A 17,221-nucleotide genomic window follows, 5' to 3' on the forward strand; every position below is an offset into this window, starting at 1 on the left:
ACAAAAAACTGAAATATTGCATGTACATAAGTATTCACACCCTTTACTCAGTACTTGGGTGAGGCACCCTTGGCAGTGATTACAGCCTCAAGTCTTCTTGGGTATGAAGCTACAAGCTTGGTACACCTATATTTGGGGTATTTCTCCCATTCTTCTCTGCAGATCCTCTCCAGCTCTGTGAGGTTAGATGGGGACCGTCGCTGCACAGCTATTTTCAGGTCTTTCCAGAGATGTTCAATGGGGTTCAAGTCTGGGCTCTGGCTGGGCCACTCAAGGACATTCACAGACTTGTCCCGAAGCCACTCCTTCGTTGTCTTGGCTGTGTGCTTGGGGTCGTTGTCGTGTTGAAAGGTAAACCTTCGCCCCAGTCTGAGGTCCTGAGCGCTCTGGAGAAGGTTTTCATCAAGGATCTCTCTGTACTTTGCTCCATTCATCTGTCCCTCGATCCTGACTAGTCTCCCAGTTCCTGCCGCTGAAAAACATCCCCACAGCATGATGCTGCCACCACCATGCTTCACTGTAGGGATGGTATTAGCAAGATGATGAGAGGTGCCTGGCTTCCTCCAGACGTGATGTTTGGCATTCAGGCCAAAGAGTTCAATCTTGGTTTCACCAGACCAGAGAATCTTGTTTCTCATGGTCTGAGAGTCCTTTAGGTGCTTTCTGGCAAACTCCAAGCGGGCTGTCATGTGCCTTTTACTAAGCAGAGGCTTCCGTCTGGCCACTCTACCATAAAGCCCTGATTGGTGGAGTGCTGCAGAGATGGTTGTCCTTCTGGAAGGTTCTCCCATCTCCACAGAGGAACGCTGGAGCTCTGTCAGAGTGACCATCGGGTTCTTGGTCACCTCCCTGACCAAGGCCCTTCTCCCCCGATTGCTCAGTTTGGCTGGGCGGCCAGCTCTAGGAAGAGTCCTGGTGGATCCAAATTTCTTCCATTTACGAATGATGGAGACCAATGTGCTCTTCGGGATCTTCAAAGCTGCAGAGATTTTTTTGTACCCTTCCCCAGATCTGTGCCTCAATACAATCCTGTCTCGGAGGTCCACAGACAATTCCTTTGACTTCATGGCTTGTTTCTGCTCTGACATGCACTGTCAACAGTGGGACCTTATATAGACAGGTGTGTGCCTTTCCAAATCATGTCCGATCAGTTGAATTTACGACGAGTGGACTCCAATCAAGATGTAGAAACATCTCAAGGATGATCAGTGGAAACAGGATGAACCTGAGCTCAGTTTTGAGTGTCATAGCAAACGGTGTGAATACTTATGTACATGCAATATTTCAGTTTTTTATTTTTAATAAATTTGCAAACATTTCTACAAAACTTTTTTCACTTTGTCATTATGGGGTATTGTGTGTAGATTGATGAGAAAAAAAGGAATTTAATCCATTTTGGAATAAGGCTGTAACATAACAAAATGTGGGCAAAGTGAAGGGGTGTGAATACTTTCCGGATGCACTGTATATATATATATAAAATGTAGATAGATCCATATAGAATAACAAAATAGACAAAAGTGTACATAGAATAGGAAAGAGTAAAAATAATGTGTGTGTGTGTGTGTGTGTGTTATTCAGCTCCTACCGTTGTGTGACATGCCCACCATCAGGCACTTCTGGAAGCGACAGTATTGACATTTGTTACGGGACTTCTTATGAACTCGACAGTGGAGGTCACAGTGGTCGTACACCAACTTTAACCGGATTGTCCGTCTGAAAAATCCCTGAGAAGAATAAGATCAAATTTAGACTACAGGAGAAACTCACAACAACATCCTATTCTTAACAAAACATGAAATTAAAATATTAAAACTTTAAATCTTAAACCTATTTATACTTTTATATCTTCTGCGTTACATCTTGGGGTTACAGCTTTTAATTAAGTCTCCTTGCAGCCATCCTTGTTCATCTACTGTTTAGGATCTGGAGTTGGGAGCGTAATTATTTCTTATTGTTGACTAGAAATAACAGTTTGAGAAGTCAGATGTTCCATTAGCGTAACTGAAAAAAATATAATTCAATCAATTTTAATGACAAAGGTGCTGTATCAAAACATTACGCCACACGAGGCTGCTGAATCTTACGTCTCCCCTTTGCTCTTCTGGAGTCAATGTAAAGTCACTACAAAGTCAATGTAAAGTCAGTGTCAAGCCACTATAAAGTCAATGTAAAGTCCATGTAAAGTCACTACAAAGTCAATGTAAAGTCAGTGTCAAGCCACTATAAAGTCAATGTAAAGTCCATGTAAAGTCACTATAAAGTCAATGTAAAGTCAGTGTCAAGCCACTATAAAGTCAATGTAAAGTGAATGTTAAGTCCATGTAAAGTCACTATGACGTCCATGTAAAGTCAATGTAAAGTCACTATAAAGTCAATGTAAAGTCACTGTAAAGCCAATGTAAATTCAACATTAAGTAAAGAGAGGAATCGAGGTTTAAATTCCTGCTGAGAGGCAAGAGGATTTTGAACAGATAAATTACATTCATATGAAGATAAAAAAACTCTTCGTCATGTGCTCAAATGTGTCCAAGAAAAAAAGTTTTATGTTATAATTAAAAGAGAATCTCATCTTATTTTCACTTTAGCAAAAGAAACAATACCTTCAGCTTTATTTGGTATCAACTTCTGTTTCGGGCTATATCTGTCCGTTGGCGCTCATGACCTCAGTATGAAAGAGACATTACACGTATTCTTATCTATACAAACAACTCCCAACACTTACACTCCCTGACACAGCTTTATCCACGCCTGTGGATTCCTAAAATTACTACGAATAGAATAGAACACAACAGAATAGAACAGAATAGAACACAACAGAATAGAATAGAACAGAATAGAATCATATTTATTGCCAAGTAGTTCAAGAACATATAAGGAATTTGCCTTGGTATGTTGGTACATGAAGGAAAAACTAACAGCAAACAGTAAGGTAAAATTCATAAAAATAACAAAATATAATAAGACATATACAAGACAAAATAAAACAATAAATAAAAATAGGCAAAAATAAGGTGCAATAATGTGGAAAACACTGGGTATATGGCAAGTACTCTATTTACAAAATGCTGAATGAGAATTTTAAAAATGTTACTTACAGAATAATAAGTTATTTGTAGAGTAAGAGGTATTTACAGGGTAGTGTGGGGTTTATGCAGTGTCCATGCACAGAGGGCACAGTAGGGCAGATAGATATATTGCACTTTTTGTGCATGCGAGTGTGTGTGCATGTGTATAGGTGTATGTCTTGTTGTGGTGTGGAGGGAGGGCAAAGGGGGTGGGTGGGGGGCAGTGTCAGTATCTGTGGGTGTCTGGGGGCTTGTTGGAAAGGCCTACTGCTGTGGCGAAGAAGCTGTTCTTATGGCATGAGGTTCTGGTTTGTATAGACCTTAACCTCTTGCCAGAGTGGAGTGTTTGGAAGAGACCATGGCCTGGGTGGGAAGGGTCGACCATGAGCTTACCTGCTCGCCTCAGTGTCCGGGAGGCGTACAGGTCCTGGAGGGATGGTAGGTTGCAACCAATCATCCTCTCAGCAGAGCGAATGATACGCTGCAGTCTGCCCTTGTCCTTGGCAGTAGCAGCAATGTACCAGACAGTGATGGAGGAGGTAAGGGTGGACTCAATGATGGCGGTGTAAAAATGCACCATCACTGGCTTTGGCAAGTGGAACTTCTTCAACTGCTGCAGGAAGTACATCATCTACTGTGTCTTCTTGGTGAGGGAGCTGATGTTTAGCACCCACTCTCGGTCCTGGGTGATGACGGTGGCCAGGACGCGGAAGAATTCCATAGTGTTGACTGGGGAGCCAAACAGGGTGATGGGGCCAGGTGGAGCTAGGTTATTTCTAATGTTCATGACCATCTCCAGTGTCTTTACAGCGTTGAGCTCCAAGTTGTTTCGGCCGCACCAGGATACCAGATGGCCAATCTCACACCTGTAGGCGGACTCATCCCCACCAGAGATGAGCCCAGTGAGGGTGGTGTCATCAGCAAACTTCAGGAACTTGACTGGCTGGTGACTAGATGTGCACCTGTTTGTATACAGGGAGAAGAGTAGAGGGGAAAGCATACAGCCTTGAGGGGAATCGGTGCTGATGAATCAGAAGTCAGAGACCTGTTTCCCTAGCTTCACGTGCGGCCTCCTGTCAGATAGGAAGTCAGCGATCCACCTACAGGTGGAGACAGGCACATAGAGCTGGGAGAGCTTGTGCTGCAGCAGATCCGGGATGATGGTGTTGAAGGCGGAGCTGAAATCCACAGAAAGAATCCTGGCATAGGTTCCTGCAGAGTCCACGTGCAGGAAGATGAAGTGGAACGCCATGTTTACTAACCATGTCTGGTCAGAGTACACACACAACTTTATGACAGACAATTAAGTGTTGTCATCATTTTCTGATTACGTCCATTAATTACTACCAGTTCCATTACCTTTTCCCGTGTTAAATGAATGGGATTTCTGGTTCCAGTTCACCAACTGTTTTGAAATGTGTTTATGTGAAACCAAGAGATTAGAAATATTATAGGGTTATCAGTATGATCTAATCTGAAATATAAAATAGCACACTAGTTAGTGTTAGTGCTGGTATAGTTTGAGACAATAAATTGATACTGGCAGTCATTTCCCCATGACCAAATGTAAAAATTTCCCACACCAATTTTTGAAGTAGAAAGAAAATATCCAACAAAAAAAAAAAAGAAAGAAAGAAAGAAAGAAAAACCAAACAAAGAAACAACAAAAATGAAAAATAGAAGGTTTGAAATTCACAGACAGAAAGTGTGAATTGGAGCAGCTGGAAACAGACATCCATAACGGTAAAAAACAAAAGTGGCGCTGGGAGGAGGCTGGTGTGGATTAACCTCTGTGTTTTCTTTGTCACGGATTTTCTGTTTGTTTTTTAATGAATGGTTATTTTAAGAAGAAGGAAGTTAAAGGAGGCAGAGACTCCACCTAAATAAAGAATGTTTTGTGAGTTTTCCTGCTCCCCCGAGTGCTCCGCCAAACAATGAGCGTTGGACCTGCAGCTGTAACGGACCCACATGAAACCAGACTCAATCAAACTGCATCCCCCAGAGAAACAACGAGGAGATTAAAATAAAACCACACATCCATTCTCATCTATTACATAACACATCCACAACTGGACATCGACGCACATACTATATCTACCACAATGGCAGGCAGGCAGGCAGGCAGGCAGACAAGACCTATTAATTGATTGCTGGATTGAAGAGTCTTTTTTTTAATCACTTTGCTGTATAAATCTGCTGATGAAACTACGGAGTAACGCTGCTTTAACTTTCATGTCTAGATCACTTAAAGTGCAGCACCACCATTTATATCTCATTCCATCGCATGGCTTTATGTCACAGAGAAACTCAGTCGTTACCCGCTCTCCTATTTATACCCTTCAGAGACTGAAACTCAGAGACTAAAGCCCGGCTGTATATCTGTACAAGCCTGAGCAACATGAAAACGTCTCATGGGTTTGTGGTTGAGGTGACGGATGTAAAGATGACAGAAGAAAAGAGTTACACGTTTCTCCATGCAGATAAAAACAGTGTATGTCACCAACAAGTCTTTATACCAGGTCCCCCGTCTCTCAGGTTTACTATAACCCGTCTATATGCAGCCCCACACTGACCACCAAAACACACACACACAAATAAACACACATACACAAATACTCATACATACACACTCACATAGACTTGCACGCACACACATACAACCACATATATAATTAGATATACACTCACATACACACACCTACACACTCACATGTACAATCAAATACACACTCATACACACACATCAGAATCAGAATCATGTTTATTAGTCATGTAGGTTTGCACATACATGGAATGTGACTCTGGTTTGGTGACTCTCTCAGTGTACTTAAAATAGAACAACACTATACCACAACAATCTTCACATGTATACATAAGGACGGACTTATACAGGTGAAATAAGAGGTGATAAGGTGCAATGGTGCAGAGAATATATCGGAGATGCTGAAATAGATGTTAGCAGGTTACTTAAATACATGCCTGAGGTAGATGGACATGACAGAGTGTACCAGTATACGTACAATGTACAGTACAGTATATACAACATGTACAGTATAGTATATACAACATGGTTGCTGTGTTTGTCTGTGTCTGTCTTGCACTGTTTGGTGAAGCCACAGCCCTCAATTCATTTTAACATGTGCCTGCACATTGTTTTTAATGACAATAAATTGAATTGAATTGAATTGAACTGAACTGAATTGAATAGTTGGATTTATTGACAGTGTTCATTTTAATGACAGCCCACGGAAAGAAACTGTTTTTATATCTGGGTGTTTTGGGGTACAGTGCTCTGTAGCGCCTGCCAGAGGGGAGGAGTTGGAACAGGTTGTGACTAGGGTGTGATGGGTCTGTAGTGATGTTGCCTGCCTGTTTCCTGACTCTGGAGGTGTATAAGTCCTGAATGGAGGGCAGGTTGACACCAATGATTTTCTCTGCAGACCTAACTGTCTGTTGTAGTCTGTCCCTGTCCTATTTGGTGGCCGAACCAAGCCAGACAGTGATGGATGTGCTGAGGACAGACTGGATTACTGCAGTGTAGAACTGAATCAGCAGTTCCTGAGGCAGGTTGAATTTCTTGAGCTGGCAGAGAAAGTACATCCTCTGCTGGGCCTTTTTGACGATTGTGTCTATGTTGGATGCCCACCTTAGGTCCCTGGAGATTGTAGAACCCAGAAATCTGTAGGTTTTCACCACAGACACTGTGCTGTTGAGTATGGTGAGTTGGCGGGGGGGTGTTGGTGGACTCCTCCTGAAATCCACTGTCATCTCTCCAGTTTTGAGTGTGTTCAGCTCCAGGTTGTTATGGCCGAAACAGAGGGCCAGCTGATCAATCTACCATCTATATGCAGACTCGTCACCATCCTGGATAAGGCCAGTGATGGTTGTGTCATTCGCAAACTTCAAGAGTTTAACAGATGGGTCACCTGAGGTGCAGTTATTTGTGTTGAGGGACAAGAGTAGAGGGGAGAGCACACATCCCTGGGGGATGCCAGTACTGATTGTCCGGGTGCTGGATGTGATTTTCCCCAGCCTCACCAGCTGCCTCTTGTCTGTCAGGAAGTTTTTAATCCACTGGCAGACGGGGGCTGGTACAGTGAGCTGGGTGAGTTTGGAGTGGAGGATATCTGGGATGATGGTGTTGAACACTGAGCTTAAGTCCACAAACAGGACCCTTGCATATGTCCCTGGAGAGTTGAGGTGTTGGACGATGTGGTGAAATCCCATGTTAACTGCATAATCTACTGACCCGTTTGCTCGGTAGGCAAACTGCAGAGGGTTGAGCAGGGGGCCTGTGATTTCCTTCAGGTGGGCCAACACCAGTCTCTTGAAGGATTTCATGAGCACAGACATTAGGGCAACGGGCCTGTAGTCATTTAATCCTGTAATATGGGGTTTCTTAGGGACCAGGATGATAGTAGAGCACTTGAAGCAGGAGGGGACTTCACATAGCTCCAGTGATCTGTTGAAGATCAGTGTGAAAATGGGGGCCAGCTGGTCAGCACAGACTTTAAGACAGGAGGGTGACACGCCATCCAGGCCTGGTGCCTTCCTGGTCCTTCTGTCTCTGGGAGAGCTGGCACATGTCCACAACACAGATACTGAGTGCAGGTGAGGGTTCGGTGGGGAGGGGAGAGTGGCTGGTAGGAGGTGTAGTTGGTTGTGTGTTGTGGCCAGAGAGAGTGAGGGGAGTGAAAGTTTGCTTTTCAAACCTGCAGTAAAACCCGTTTAGGTCATCAGTTGATGGTTCCCTGCAGTGTGGGGAGGACGGTCTCCTGTAGTTGGTAATGTCTTTAAAACCGCTCTAGTCTGATGATGGGTCGTTGGCAGAAAACCTGTTTTCAACTTTTCAGAGTGGCCCCTTTTTGCCACTCTGATCTCCTTTGTGAGTGTATTTCTGGCTTTGTTGTACCGGATCCTATCGCCACTCCTGTAGGCTTCTTCTTTGGCCTGATGAAGCTGCCACAGTTTAGCTGAGAACCAGGGCGTATTGTTGTTAAAGGTACAGAAGGTTTTGGTGGGCACACACATGTCCTCACAAAAGTTGATGTAAGACTTCACAGTGTCAGTAAGTTCATCCAGATATGTAGATGCAGCCTCAAAAACACACCAGTCAGTGCAGTCGAGCCAGGCCTGGAGCTCCAGTTTTGACTCACTGGTCCATTTCCTCACAGTTTTAACCACTGGCTTTGCAGATTTTATCTTCGGTGTGTTGGGTTGAGATGAATCAGATAGTAATCAGAGAGGCCCAGGGCTGCACAGGGGACAGAGCGATAGGCATCCTTTAATATTGTGTAGTAATGATCCAGTGTTTTTGTCTCTGGTGGGACATTTAACATGCTGTCTGTATTTTGGCAGTTCGTGGCTGAGGTTTGCTCTGTTAAAATCCCCAAAGATAATGAATAAGGAGTCTGGATATTTACGCTCCATGTTTGTAACTTGGATCAGCCAGGTGTTTTAATGCATCTTTAACAGGCCTGGGATGGGATATAGACACCGACCAGAATAAATGATGAAAATTCATGCAGTGAATAGAATGGTTTACAGTCAATGAAAAAGGTCTCTAAGTGAGGGCGGCAGGATTTCTCCAACACTGTGACATGCACACTCATACACAAATACATAAGCACACATTTACACACTCACATAAATGCTCACGGGCACGCACGCACGCGCGCGCGCGCACACACACACACACACACACACACACACAGCCAGCCAGCCAGCCAGCCAGCCAGATCAGGGTTTCTGATCATCTTCTACACACACACACATGCTTTCTTCTTCCACACTACATCCTATTCTATGTAAACTGTACGATATACTGCATTTTTAGTGATCTTATGTAGTACTTTGCATTTTTATGTAAAAATTATGGCTTATAATGTTTGATTGATTGATTGATTGACTGACCAGAGTTCAGTGTGAGTCTGCTGACTTGACTACCTCAGGTCCCAGACAGTTTAAGAAAAGACATTGAAAGGAGGAAGAGAGCGTCTTTTAAGACCTTTTGCCTTTGACTGGTTGTGTATTTTTAGAAATTGTTGCATCCACCTATTGATGCTTTCAGCAAAGCCACTGTTGCTTATGTCCCTGTCAATCTACTGGATCCTGTATTAGCACTTGAAGGCTGCAGCTAATTTAATTTCCATTGTGCAGCTGAACTGAGCAGACCACATTAATGTCTGTGGTGTCAGCGACCGTCTGCATCTTCTCTCAGCTCTTGTTCCTCATCAGAAAAGAAGAGAGTTGTGTTGGTGCACATTTGTCCTCGGAGAGAAAACACATATCTGTCCATCTGTCTCTCTTTCTGTTAAATACATTTAACATACATTCCTATAATACAATGGCTGAAATGTAAATATATTTATAACAACATTTATGAATACCGAGTAATAGGATAGGTAGGGTGGTAGGGTGCAATGCAGGCTGGGCGGCAGGCAAAGGCGGGGACCGTGGCGTACCGACTTCCAGCATCGCAGACTTGTCCTCGGAACATGGAATGTCACTTCTCTGGCAGTCAAGGAGCCTGAGCTGGCATGGGAGGTGGAGTGGTACCAACTAGATATAGTTGGGCTCACCTCCAAACATAGCATGAGCTCTGGTACCAAATTCCTGGAGAGGGGCTTGACTCTTTTTCGGAGTTGGCCAAGGTGACAGGCGCCGGGCGGGTGTAGGGATACTCACAAGGCCCCAGTTGAGTGCCACCATGTTGGCGTTCTCCCCAGGGAATGAGGGGGTCGCCTCTATATGACTGCGAGTCACTGGGGGGAGGCTCTGACTGTTGAGTGAGCTTATGCACTGAATAGCAGTTCAGAGTAGCCGACCTTCTTGGAGTCTCTGGGTGGTGTCCTGGATAAGGTTCTGCCTGAGAACTCTATAGTTCTGCTGGAAGACTTCAACGCTCACGTGGGCAATGACAGAGAAACCTGGTGGGGCATGATTGGAGGGAACGGCCTCCCCCGATTGGAATCCAAGCAATGCCTTATTATTGGATTTCAGTGCGAGTCATGCATTGGCCATGGCCCATGTTTGAACATAAGTTAGTTCATACGTGTACTTGGTACCAGAACACCTTAGGCCGAAGATCAATGATAGACTTTGTGATCGTATCATCAGATCTGCGGCCGTATGTTTTGGACACTCGGGTGAAGACAGGAGCAGAGCTGTCAACTGATCACTACCTGGTGGTGAGTTGGATCAGATGGCAGGGAAGGCTTCCGGACAGACCTGGCAAACACAAACGTGTAGTGAGGGTGAACTGGGAACGTCAGGCGGAGGTCCCTGTCTGTGAAGTCTTCAAGTCCCACCTCCAGAAGAAGTTCTCGGGTATCCTAAGGGAGGCTGGGGACATGGAGTCTGGGTGGGCCATGTTCAAAGCCTCTATCGCAGATGCGGCAGGTAGGAGCTGTGGTCATAAGGTCATCAGCAGAGGTGTAAAAACCCAGTCCAGAAAGTAAAAACCCTAACTGTGTCTTTATTCCACCCATGTACTAAACCATCAGATTGCACTGAGTAGTTTCCCAAATCAGCTGGTTTAATACATGGATGGAGTAAAGACACAGTTAGGCTTTTTACTTTCTGGATCGGGTTTTTACACCTCTGGTCATCGGCGCCTGTTGAGGTGGCAACCTAAGAACCCGCTGGTGGACACTGATGGTGAGGGAAGCCGTCAGACTTAAGAAGGAGGTCTTTCGGGCCTGGTTGGCCCAGGGATCTCCTGAAGCAGCAGACAGGTACCAGGAGGCCAGAAGGGCTGCGCCTTCGGCAGTCGCAGAAGCAAAAACTTGGGTGTGAGAGGAGTTCGGTGAGGCTATGGAAGAGGACTTTCGGTTGGCCCCAAGGAAGTTCTGGCAAACCATCCGGCGACTCAGAAAGGGGAAGCTGACCCGGACTGGGGATGTTGTTGGGCAGTGGATAGAACACTTTGAGGAGCTCCTGAACCCGGCTAACACATCCTCACTGGAGGAGGTAGAGTCTGAAGACTTGAGGGAAGCCCCACCCATATCCCTTGCAGAGGTCTCTGTGGTAGTTAAGAAGCTCCTCGGTGGTAAGGTACTTGGTGTGGATGAGATTCGCCCTGACATGCTGAAGGCTCTGGACATTGTTGGGCTGTCTTGGCTGACATGCCTCTTCAGTGTTGCGTGGAGGTCGGGGACAGTATCTGTGAAAAAAAAGGGGACCGGGGGGTGTGCTCCAATTATCTGGGCCTCACAGTGCTCAGCCTCCCTGGGAAAGTCTACTCTAGGGTGCTGGAAAGGAAGCTCCAACCTATTGTTGAACCTTGGACCCAGGAAGAACAATGCGGATTCCATCCAGGCTGTGGAACAATGGACCAACTCTTTGCCCTTGCAGAAGTGCTGAGGGAGGCATGGGAGTTTGACCAACCAGTCTACATGTGTTTTGTGGACTTGGAGAAGGCTTATGACTGTGTATCCCGGGGCACTCTGTGGGGGGTACTGCAGGAGTATGGAGTACCAGGGCAGAGGTCCTTGTATAAGCAAAGTGAGAGCTGTGTCCGTATTCTCGGCGCAAAGTCAAACATGTTTTCAATGGGTGTTGGATTCCACCAAGGTTGTCCCTTGTCTCTGATTCTGTTTAAAAAAAAAAAATCAGAAAATTCATGGACAGGATCTCAAGGCACAGCCAAGGTGAGGAGTGTGTCCATTTTGGGAACCTCAGAATAGCATCTCTGCTCTTCGCAGATGATATGGTTTTGCTGGCTTCATCCGAATGCAACCTCCGGCGCGCACTGGGGCGGTTTGCAGCTGAGTGTGAAATGGCCGGGATGACAGTCAGCACCTCCAAATCTGAGGCCTTGGTTCTCTACCAGAAATCTGTGGATTGCTCTCTCCGGGTTGGGGATGAATTGTTGCCTCAAGTGAAGGAGTTCAAGTATCTCAGGGTCTTGTTCACGAGTGAGGGTAGGATGGAGCAGGAGATTGACAGGTGGATTGGTGCAGCATCAGCAGTAATGCAGACGCTGTACTGGACCGTTGTGGTGAAGAGGGAGCTGAGCCAGAAGGCAAAGCTCTCAATTTACCAGTCAATCTTTGTTCAAAACCTCACCTATGGTCATGAACTTTGGGTAGTGACCGAAAGGGTGAGATCGCGGATACAAGCGGCTGAAATAAGTTTCCTCCGTAGGGTGTCTGGGCTCAGTCTTAGAAATAGGGTGAGGAGCTTGAACATCCAGAGGGAGCTCGGAGTAGAGCCACTGCTCCTTTATGTCGAAAGGAGCCAGTTGAAGTGGTTTGGGCATCTGATTAGGATGCCTCCTGGGCACCTTCCTTTGTAGGTTTTCTGGGCACGTCCAACTGGGAGGAGACCCCGGGGTACACCCAGAACTCGCTGGAGGGACTACATGTCCAATCTGGCCCGGGAATGCCTTGGTATCCCCCAGGAGGAGCTGGACGGCATTGCTGGGGTGAGGGATGTCTGTAGTGCCCTACTTGGCTTGTTGCCACCGCGACCCAACCCCGGAGAAGCGGCTGATGATGAGATGAGATGAGTAGTATGACTAGGTTAGGCGTCTGTAGGGATGGGTGCTTTAAAATTCCTTTTTATAAGATGACCCCTTCATCTGTACTGTGTAAAGCTCTCACACACTATGGTCAGTACGTCTTTGTATTTATATTCCTTCCTCATTCTTCGGAGGGCATTTTAAAAATGAACACTTTGCTTACATACTCTTGTGTTGCTGTAAAGCCCCTTGAGGCAAATTTGTAATCTGTGATATTTGGCTATACAAATAAAATCGACTTGACTTGACATTTATACAGTATATATATTGTACTGCATTCACTCTGGACACTCACACAAGCACAAACATGCCTTCCTATTCTACTTGTTAGGCTACATTCTAGGCCTTTCTTTAAAACACACACACACACACACACATATATATATATATATATATATATATATATATTTACTTGAATCACTGGATTATATCTACTATCTATCTATCTTCATATATATATATATATATATATATATATATAAAACTTTGTTCAAAAAACACTCAATGGTAGGGAAAATGCTCAACAAATAAGGAGCAAAATAATCCAGTGAGTCAAGTAAATTCTTTATGAGACAGTACAAGCCTGTTTCATGCCATAAGTAATCATCAGCTGTCAAATATAGTACACACACACACACACACACACACACACACACACACCCACCACTGCCTGTCTTGCAGTCTTACTTTGCAGCCCTCACAGGCGTGGACTCCATAATGAAATCCGGAGGCTTTGTCTCCACAGACGCGACACTCGATGCTGAGGGAGGCTGACGAGGAGGCGTCTTCATGGAGTTTGGAGAACAGGAGGTTTTCTGAGAACTGAGGAGGAGACTCTGGCTCCAGCTTGATAGAATCTGAAAGAGACAAAACCGCAGGGCAGAAAGCCCGGCAGACAGATGCAAAGTTCAAGTTTCATAACAAGATGGCAACAAAAACAAATGTCTGTGAATCCTGCCTATCATCCCACCGAGCACCACACCGGATTTTAACATGGCGGCTTAGCGTTAGCACTCATTTAGCCCTGAATATGTCCAGCTAAATGCAGTCCACTGTTAGAACAAACTGTTTAATTAACTAACATTTAATTAATTAACTTAAAAAAAAGATTTATTTTTATGTAGTTATGAATTAAACAGTGTGGTGTAAAAGTGGGCTACATTTAGCTGGATACGTGCTGAGGGAGGTGAGCGCTAATGCTTAGCCACCACATCCTGTTTCTGCCTTCCCATCTCTGCTGATCATGTCTCACTTCAGCGATGCGTCCATCGGCAGAAACACTCATTTACTTTTACTGTATGGCATGGCTGAGCTCACTCTTGTATTCAGCTTAAATTTTTTATCTATAAAGACACGTAAAAATGTACTTAATTCCTCGGTTGATTTAGCTAGAGTCCAAAAACATAGAATCCATGACACATTGTGGAATATAAAACCCTTTCAGTTTCAAAGTACAGCAAGTTTTTAAAAAATATGTTTTTAAACTAGTTTACTTGATAAACTGTAAACTGTTTCAGTTGAAACTATTATTCTGATAGTGTGTATATATTAATTGGAAATGTAATTTAATCCAATTGCCGACTAGAAACATTTGCATGTTGCTTCTCAAAGCATAAAGTTGGAACATCCAGACGTCTGTTGTTGGTTGTTTTACTTACTGTGCATGTCCAGCTCCGTGGTGTAGCCGTGTACGCCAGCATAGTCCATGTTGACCAGATGGTCCTCGCTCTGCGGCGGACTCGGGTCAAAGGTCATGCCTTCGCCACCACAGCCAGAGGAGATCGAAGAAGGGAGGGAGGGAGAGAGGGAGGAGGACGGGGAGGAGGTGGAGGAGGAGGAGATGGTAGCGTAGTCTACGGTGGAGTATGGCTTCATGTCCAGCTCAGGGAGGTCAACGGCACACAGGCTGAAACCACCGGCCATGACAGCAGCGGCTGCATGTCCACCATGTTGACGGTGGAGAGAGAGATGGCAGGAAGAGGAGGAGGAGGAGACACTTTAGCCGATGCAACGTCCTCCGCAAAATGGATGTGACCTTCAAAGAGGAAAATAGAAGTAAAAGCCTTGCACAAAGAGATAGGAAAAGAGCGAGAGAGAGAGGAAGGAGGAGATAAAGGGAGGGAAAGCAAAAGAAAAGGGATGGGGATGACTCGAATATGTGCACAGCAGCACATCACACACACACACACACACACACACACACACACACACACACACACACACACACGCACACACACAGCGGAGGTGGAAAGTAATAAATTACAGCTACTCTCCTCATAGTACTTGAATGGTACTCTTGAGTAAAATAAAATCATAGCACTTCCACTTTGAGTTGACTGATGATGGTGTATTCTACGTCACTAGTTCCAGGTCAATAAACCAAACATTACGAGTAAAAGAAAGGTCTAAATTAAGAATCACCACGGATAAGTCTGAAGTGATAAGGACACGGGGTATTTCAGCTTAAACAAATATGCTTTGTTCATCCAGTGTGGTTGTCTTGGTGGTTTCTAATGACATGGGCTGTAAGCTAAAGGATATTTCACATGTTTACTTTGTAGACACGACAAGAACACAAGTAATTGTTCACAAAGTAATTACAGTAGTTTTTCCCCAAGAAACTCATTTAGTCTTACTTCAGCCAGTTGTTTGATCAATACTTATACTTGTAACTGACCAGCAAAGTAGCAGTACTTTTACTTCAGTAGGAGCTTTCGGTAGTCACTCCACCTCTGACACACACACACACACACACACACACACACACACACACACACACACACACACACACACACACACACACAGAGGCAGGCCAGAGGAGTTCCACCGCTCCTCCCCGCTGTTATCTGTGGGCGGAGGGAGGGAGGACAAGCTGAACTCTGGTTTGTCAATCACGGCTGAACGGCACCCAAACAGCGGCGGGTGGATGAGGGTGTTTTGACGCAGATAACAGGATTGTTTGAGTCTCTGGCTGTCTGGCCGGCTTTCAGGATGGAACATGCCGTGCCGCCGCGGGACGGGACCTGGTTTTATTTATGAACCAGTGTTTGGGTTGGTGCTAAATGTGTATTTTGGTAGAGATGGAGGAAGCAACGATCAGTTTGCAAATGCACATGTACACACACACACACACACACAAACACACACACACACACACACACAACACACACACACACACACACACACTTCCTTGGTTATCCCCTCTAGAGAGAGAGAGAGAGAGAGAGAGAGAGAGAGGAGAGAGAGAGAGAATTTGAATTTTTAAAAATTATTTACATTTTTTATTACTTTGACTACTTATTGCTATTACTTTTTTATTATTTATTACTTTTATTTTACAGACAAAGAGAGAGAGACAGAGAGAGAGAGAGAGAGAGAGACAGAGAGAGAGAGACAGAGACAGAGAGAGAGAGAGAGAGAGAGACACAGAGAGAGAGAGAGAGAGAGAGAGAGAGAGAGAGAGACACACACACACACAGAGACACAGAGAGAGAGAGAGAGAGAGAGAGAGGACAGAGAGACACAGAGAGAGAGAGAGAGAGAGAGAGAGAGAGACAGAGAGAGAGAGAGAGAGAGAGAGAGAGAGAGAGAGAGAGAGAGAGAGAGAGAGAGAGAGAGAGAGAGACAGAGAGACAGAGAGACAGAGAGACAGAGAGAGAGAGAGAGAGAGAGAGAGAGAGAGAGAGAGAGAGAGAGAGAGAGGGAGAGAGAGAGGGAGAGAGAGGGAGAGAGAGAGCCCTTGTAAATCAAGACTTGGTAAAATGGGACAAACAGCCAATGGAAACCCTGCACACTGAGATTTGAACAGTATTCTCAGAGTACACAGGAACCGGCCCAACAGTGGATGCTGAGCAGAACCGGGCCGGTCTCCCCTGTTAATAACGATGCAAAAAAGAGCAATCACATTCTACCAACACCTAAAAGCAAGTGAGCCCAACTCCTACCATCACAAAGCTGTCCATCACCAAGAGGAGAACAAAGAGAGGAGTCCCTCAGCCAGCTGGTCCTGAGGCTGAGCTCAGCCAACAGCACAAAGCATCAGGACAGCCCTCACACCATCTGGCCCAACCACATTACAGCTAAAGAACAAGAACATTACATTAACCACTGGACATCTGGTATCACAAAACTCAAAGCAAACTTCGTGCTACTTGGCTCTGAACAGACAGTACATGATGGCAGAGTATCTGACCAGCGTGACTGACCAGAAGCTGAGAAAGACATGAACTGTGTACACACTCAGTGATCACAGCCGAGCCACAGAGACTGGCTGACACAGACAGACCTGCTGCCTGGAGAAGACAGGCTGTGTCAGCTCTGTCTAGAGAGACAGAGAGAGAGACAGAGAGACAGAGAGAGAGACACACACAAAGAGAGACACACAAAGAGAGAGAGACAGAGAGAGAGAGAGAGAGAGACAGAGAGAGAGACACACACAAAGAGAGACACACAAAGAGAGAGAGACAGAGAGAGAGAGAGAGAGAGAGAGAGAGACACACACAAAGAGAGACACACAAAGAGAGAGAGACAGAGAGAGAGAGAGAGAGACAGAGAGAGAGAGAGACCTGCTGCCTGGAGAAGACAGGCTGTGTCAGCTCTGTCTAGAGAGAGAGAGAGAGAGAGACAGAGA

The 17,221-nt window shown here is 45.2% G+C and overlaps 1 protein-coding gene across 1 annotated transcript in view; it reads right to left on the reverse strand.

Moving 5' to 3' along the window:
* The window catches only part of pparg (peroxisome proliferator-activated receptor gamma), a 95,923-nt gene that overhangs the window by 34,498 nt on the left and 44,204 nt on the right, over window positions 1-17,221 (reverse strand). The window contains 4 exon segments of the mRNA XM_056273873.1: window positions 1,589-1,727; window positions 13,279-13,448; window positions 14,250-14,504; window positions 14,507-14,626. Of these exon segments, the coding sequence (XP_056129848.1) occupies window positions 1,589-1,727; window positions 13,279-13,448; window positions 14,250-14,504; window positions 14,507-14,540 (598 nt within the window). The 5' untranslated portion in view covers window positions 14,541-14,626.

This window comes from Lampris incognitus, chromosome 2 (genome assembly GCF_029633865.1).
Source record: "Lampris incognitus isolate fLamInc1 chromosome 2, fLamInc1.hap2, whole genome shotgun sequence".
In the NCBI taxonomy this organism is placed as follows: Eukaryota; Metazoa; Chordata; class Actinopteri; order Lampriformes; family Lampridae; genus Lampris; species Lampris incognitus.